This window comes from Acanthisitta chloris, unplaced genomic scaffold (assembly GCF_000695815.1).
Source record: "Acanthisitta chloris isolate BGI_N310 unplaced genomic scaffold, ASM69581v1 scaffold16836, whole genome shotgun sequence".
Taxonomy (NCBI): Eukaryota; Metazoa; Chordata; class Aves; order Passeriformes; family Acanthisittidae; genus Acanthisitta; species Acanthisitta chloris.
In genome coordinates this window covers 1-5,114 of record NW_008678892.1, presented here as the reverse complement: position 1 = coordinate 5,114, position 5,114 = coordinate 1, and the positions used below count along the sequence as shown (strand labels likewise).

At 46.9% G+C, this 5,114-nt stretch overlaps 1 protein-coding gene across 1 annotated transcript; it reads left to right on the top strand.

Moving 5' to 3' along the window:
* Window positions 1-65: 65 nt before the first annotated feature.
* Window positions 66-5,049, top strand: COQ2 (coenzyme Q2 4-hydroxybenzoate polyprenyltransferase; the record flags this gene model as incomplete). Its single annotated transcript, XM_009077100.1, has 5 exons — window positions 66-232; window positions 2,812-2,933; window positions 3,153-3,238; window positions 4,081-4,214; window positions 4,855-5,049. Coding segments are annotated over 5 exons (704 nt in total), but the record flags the coding sequence as incomplete, so codon positions are not given.
* Between the last annotated feature and the right edge of the window lie 65 nt (window positions 5,050-5,114).

Here is a 5,114-nt window from a genome sequence, read left to right as displayed (position 1 = left end):
TCTCTGGTCCCGTCCCGGGGTCCCATCCCTCCCGTCCTGCTCACCCCTGGCTCCCGTGCCCGCAGGGACGTGGCTGCTGTACCTGCCGTGCTCCTGGAGCATCGCGCTGGCGGCCGGGCTGGCCTGCCTGCCCGACGGGCACATGCTGTCGCTGTTCGGCGTCGGTGCTGTGCTGATGCGCGGGGCTGGCTGCACCATCAACGACATGTGGGACCGCGACTACGACAGAAAGGTGCAGAAACCACCGCGGGTGTGCAGGGACTAGGGCAGAGAAGGGTGGAAATGAACCCAGTGTGTGTCTGCTCATCTCCGGCATCAGCAGTGACTCCTCATTGAGCACAGGCAATAAGGCTCCAGCTTCAGAAAGTTCTCTGTGTTTCTAGCTGAGTGCAATTAATTCATCTTCATTCTTCCTAAAAGAGTAGAAATCATTTTGTTTTACATAACATTTTCATGTCTAGGACTGTAATAAGGTCTGGTGCCTCAATGTAAGAAGGACATGGAAGTGTTGGAGCAAGTCCAGAGGAGGCCACCAAGTTGCTAAGAGGACTGGAGCATTTCCCCTATGAAGACAGGCTGAGGGAGTTGGGGCTGTTGAGCCTGGAGAAGAGAAGGTTATGTGGAGACCTCAGAGCACCTTGCAGGAGCTGAAGGGGCTCCAGGGAAGCTGCAGAGGGATCTGTGTTAGGAGCTGCAGGGACAGGACAAGGGGCAATGGGCACAGATTGAAGGAGGGAAAATTTAGGTTAGATCTTAGGCAGAAGTTTTTGCTGTGAGGGTGGTGAGACCCTGTCCCAGGTTGCCCAGGGAGGCTGTGGCTGCCCCAACCCTGGCAGTGTTCACAGCCAGGTTGGATGAGCCTTGAGCAACCTGCTCTGGTGGCAGGTGTCCCTGCCCAGGGCAGGGGTTGGGGCTGGATGATCTGTAAGCTCCATTCCAACCTCTTAACATTCTATTCATTCTATTGACTCCAGACCAATGGGTCTGGATTCTGAAAATCCCATTAGCGAGAAACAAATGTCAACAGCAGAATTAAGGGCTCTTTCATTTCTCCCCAAGAAATAGAAAACAGCCATTATATATTACTCAAATGCAAATATTTAACATTCTTTTCCCTGCTGCAATTGTAGAAGTTGTTCCATGCAGTAAAAAGGATATTAAGGCAATGCTTAATGACTTCACTCATAATTCTAGGCCAACGTGGTTTAAAATTTAAACCTCCCAGGCTGTTTGAATGTAAATTGTGGTGCTCTAGAGTATGAAATTAAAGTGAAAACACTATAGATTTCAAGTGTTTTTAGACATGTCTATGCACATCATTCCTGGTACATCAACTTTACCTCTCACTCCTTCTCTCTCAGACCATTCAATATGCTTCAAGCAATGCTGTCCGTGTGTTTTACCCATCACTTGTTGAATAACTCTCCAAGTCCTACCATGGCAGGGGAGGAGGAGTTGCCTTTCTGGAATCTGCTTCCTTATCAGTATGGACATGTATCAGTATTCAAAGTATTCCTGTATCAGTATTCAAAATACTCCTGTACCAACTGTATCAGTATTCAAAATACTCCTGTATCAATATTCACAGCCAGGTTGGATGAGCCTTGAGCAACCTGCTCTGGTGGGAGGTGTCCCTGCCCAGGGCCGGGGGCTGGGACTGGGTCATCTCTAAGGTCCATTCCAAGCCCTAAAATCCTATGATTCTATGACATCTAAATGGTCTCAGAGCAAAGTCAGTGCTATGAGGCCTTTTCCAGAGTGCCCTCTGAGCTCAGCAGGCAGAACCTGACTCCAGTTCTGCATGCACAGAAGTACCTGATGATACATCACCATAGCAATGGTTATGTGCACTAGAGGAGCCTTATGTATTGTAACCCTGTTCTCCATTTAAGCACAGAACTGCTGCTTGAAATGAGGATATTTAGCTGACAGCTTTATAAATCTGATTTTATTTTCCTTCCTAAGGTGATAAAATTGATAGACAAGATGCCTTCAGGGTTTCTAATCAGCCTCACTGCACTCAAGTGGCACTTTAATTCTGCCCTAGTTTTTAAAGCCTGTATGAATCATAGAATTTTAGGGGTTGGAATGGACTCTAGAGATCACCCAGCCCCAGCCCCTGCCCTGGGCAGGGACACCTCCCAGCAGAGCAGGTTGCTCAAGGCTCAGCCACCCGGGCTGGGAACCAGGGTTGGGGCAGCCACAGCCTCCCTGGGCAACCTGGGACAGTGTCTCACCACCCTCACAGGAAAAACTTCTTCCCAATATCTAACCTACATTTCCCTCTTTAAATTTGTGCCCATTGCCCCTTGTCCTGTCCCTGCAGCTCCTAACACAGATCCCTCTGCAGCTTCCCTGGAGCCCCTTCAGCTCCTGGAAGGTGCTCTGAGGTCTCCACACAACCTTCTCTTCTTCAGGCTCAACAGCCCCAACTCCCTCAGCCTGTCCTCACAGGGGAGATGCTCCAGTGCTCTGAGCAGCTCCATGGCCTGCTCTGGACTTGCTCCCAAACAAGCACTGCTGCTGAGAGATTTGTGGTGATATTGCTAGCTTTGTGTCACTGAAGGAACCACATCTCATGCATCCTGTGACCTACTTCTGTTTACTTTTGCACCTCCATGCAGTGATGTGACTTTCAGTCCTAAGAGACATTGGAAGGTGTTATGTTATGAGACCCTGAGGAATCTGTTCTAGTGGAAGGTGTCCCTGCCCTTGGCAGAGGGGTTGGAATGAGATCACCTTTAAGACCTTTTCAAACCCATTCTGTCATTCTCTGTTGGATTTGGTGCTAACATTACTTCCATTTTCCAGGTTGTGAGGACAGCCAGTAGACCCCTGGCAGCTGGAGATATCTCCACTTTCCAGTCCTTGGTTTTCCTTGGGGGACAGCTGAGCTTGGCTCTCTGTGTGCTTCTATGTCTGAATTACTACAGGTGATGTATGAGTTATCTTTTGGTCCTTAAAATTGGATTCTGGGTCCAGAGATAAGCACAGTTTGAGCAGAAAAGGTGTTGGGAGCAGAGGGAGCAGATTACCAGTCATGGGATTGTATTTGAAAGTGAAAGAACTAGTTCAGTGCCATGTTCAGTTTCTGCAATGCTGCTCTGCTTCTGGAGTCTGGCTAACAATAATCCTCTTGGTACCTTTTGCAGCATCATTCTGGGAGCAGCATCACTGTCCCTTGTGGTCACCTACCCTCTGATGAAGAGAATAACATACTGGCCACAGCTAGTTCTGGGTGAGCTAGAAATAGATTTACTGTTTTTTTTCAGATGTAGTTTTTGGGGTGTTTTGCAAATTAGTATATGAGTGTTAACAATTTGATTTTTTTATAACTTTATATCAAAGTAAAAACATTCTGTTGTGCTAGAAGCTTCTTTACTTATAGCATGCCTAAGGATTGATGTGTGGGTTTGGTTTGGTCTGGGTATAAACCAGTTCCTTGTTTTGATGGAGGAAGAAAGGCAGGGAGAAAATAAATATTTGTCATTTGAGAATGAGCTTCAGTTTTGGGGTGGTCTCAAAACCATTCTTAAATACAGATTTGTGCTGCATTCCAGTCTTCAGCCTCTATCCTGTACCAATACTGATGGTGCTGGTACTGATGAGCTACTACAACATGTCTGTATTTTAGCCCTAACACTCCAGCTGTCCTCAGGGTTTTAGACCAAAATTGTCATTTCCAACCCTGAAGTCCTGCTGTGTGCTCCTCTGAAGCCACTTATACTGACACCTTTTGCTCCACTGACATCTAAGCATTTTAACTTCAGACCTGTTGTTTGAGTATCCTGGAATAGTTCTGTGCAAATGTTCCCCCACATTAATGAGTCAAGTTTAATTTAGGGCAAAACGTTTGGCATATGTATTTCTCCTTCTATGTCCAGAGGATTGAATGGGAGATTTGTCACCTGCCTGAAAAGAAGTGGTAGGAGATTAGATGCCAGAACTATGCACAAAGCTGCTGATATGATATACCCTTGAACAAACAGTATTTAATGCTGTACCTGTCACTTAGACTGCTCCTGGCATTCTTGCAACATTTTTCTGTGTTTTTTTTTAAAACTATTCCTGTATTTTTAGGTCTCACATTTAATTGGGGAGCCCTTCTTGGCTGGTCTGCCATCAGAGGCTCATGTGAGTGGTCTGTGTGCGCACCCCTGTACCTGGCTGGAGTCATGTGGACCTTGGTGTACGACACCATTTATGCACATCAGGTGGAGTACCAGTGAGAGATTTCAGATATCTGTGTTTGAACACACAACCTAGTTTGTGTGTTTAATTTACACCTCAGCTGTCAAACAGCAGAACGAACTCCTTGCAGCTCTTCACCCTCAGCTGAGCAAAAACAGCACCAAAAAAAGTCTCAGCTCTTGGATGTTTTATTGCTGTTTGCAAATGTTTTACCTATCAGGCAAAAAGGTGGAAGGAAAATGTACTTTGTGTACTTATGTAAATAACTTTGAGGTTGGTAACAGCTCTTGTCTGCTAAAGCAGCTCTAAAGAACCATAGAATCTTAGGGGTTGGAGTGGACCTTAGAGATGACCCAGTCCCAGCCCCCTGCCCTGGGCAGGGACACCTCCCACCAGAGCAGGTTGCTCAAGGCTCAGCCAACCTGACTGTGAACACTGCCAGGGTTGGGGCAGCCACAGCCTCCCTGGGCACCCTGGGACAGGGTCTCACCACCCTCAAAGACCAACCCTCTAATTTAAATATTAGTGGAGGGACATACAAATGCACTTAAATTGGGTTCCTAGTCAGAAGTACTGGACATTTAAGCATGGACTCTGTTTCTGTTTTCCATGTGAAGTGGTGTTGGATTGTGGATTCATTGCTGATTCCTCCTTTCATTGCAGGATAAGAAGGACGACATCATGATTGGTGTGAAGTCAACTGCATTGCACTTCAAGGAGGATACAAAGCAGTGGCTCAGTGGCTTCAGCTTGGCCATGCTCCTAAGCCTGTGTGTGACAGGGATGAACTGTAACCAGACCTTCCCATACTACTCAGCTGTGGCTGCTGTTGGGGCTCACCTAGCACACCAGGTTTGATGGATTGATTGATGCTTTTGCCAAGTAGGAAGTGAGGGAGGGGAGTAAGGGAAGTTACTGAGAGC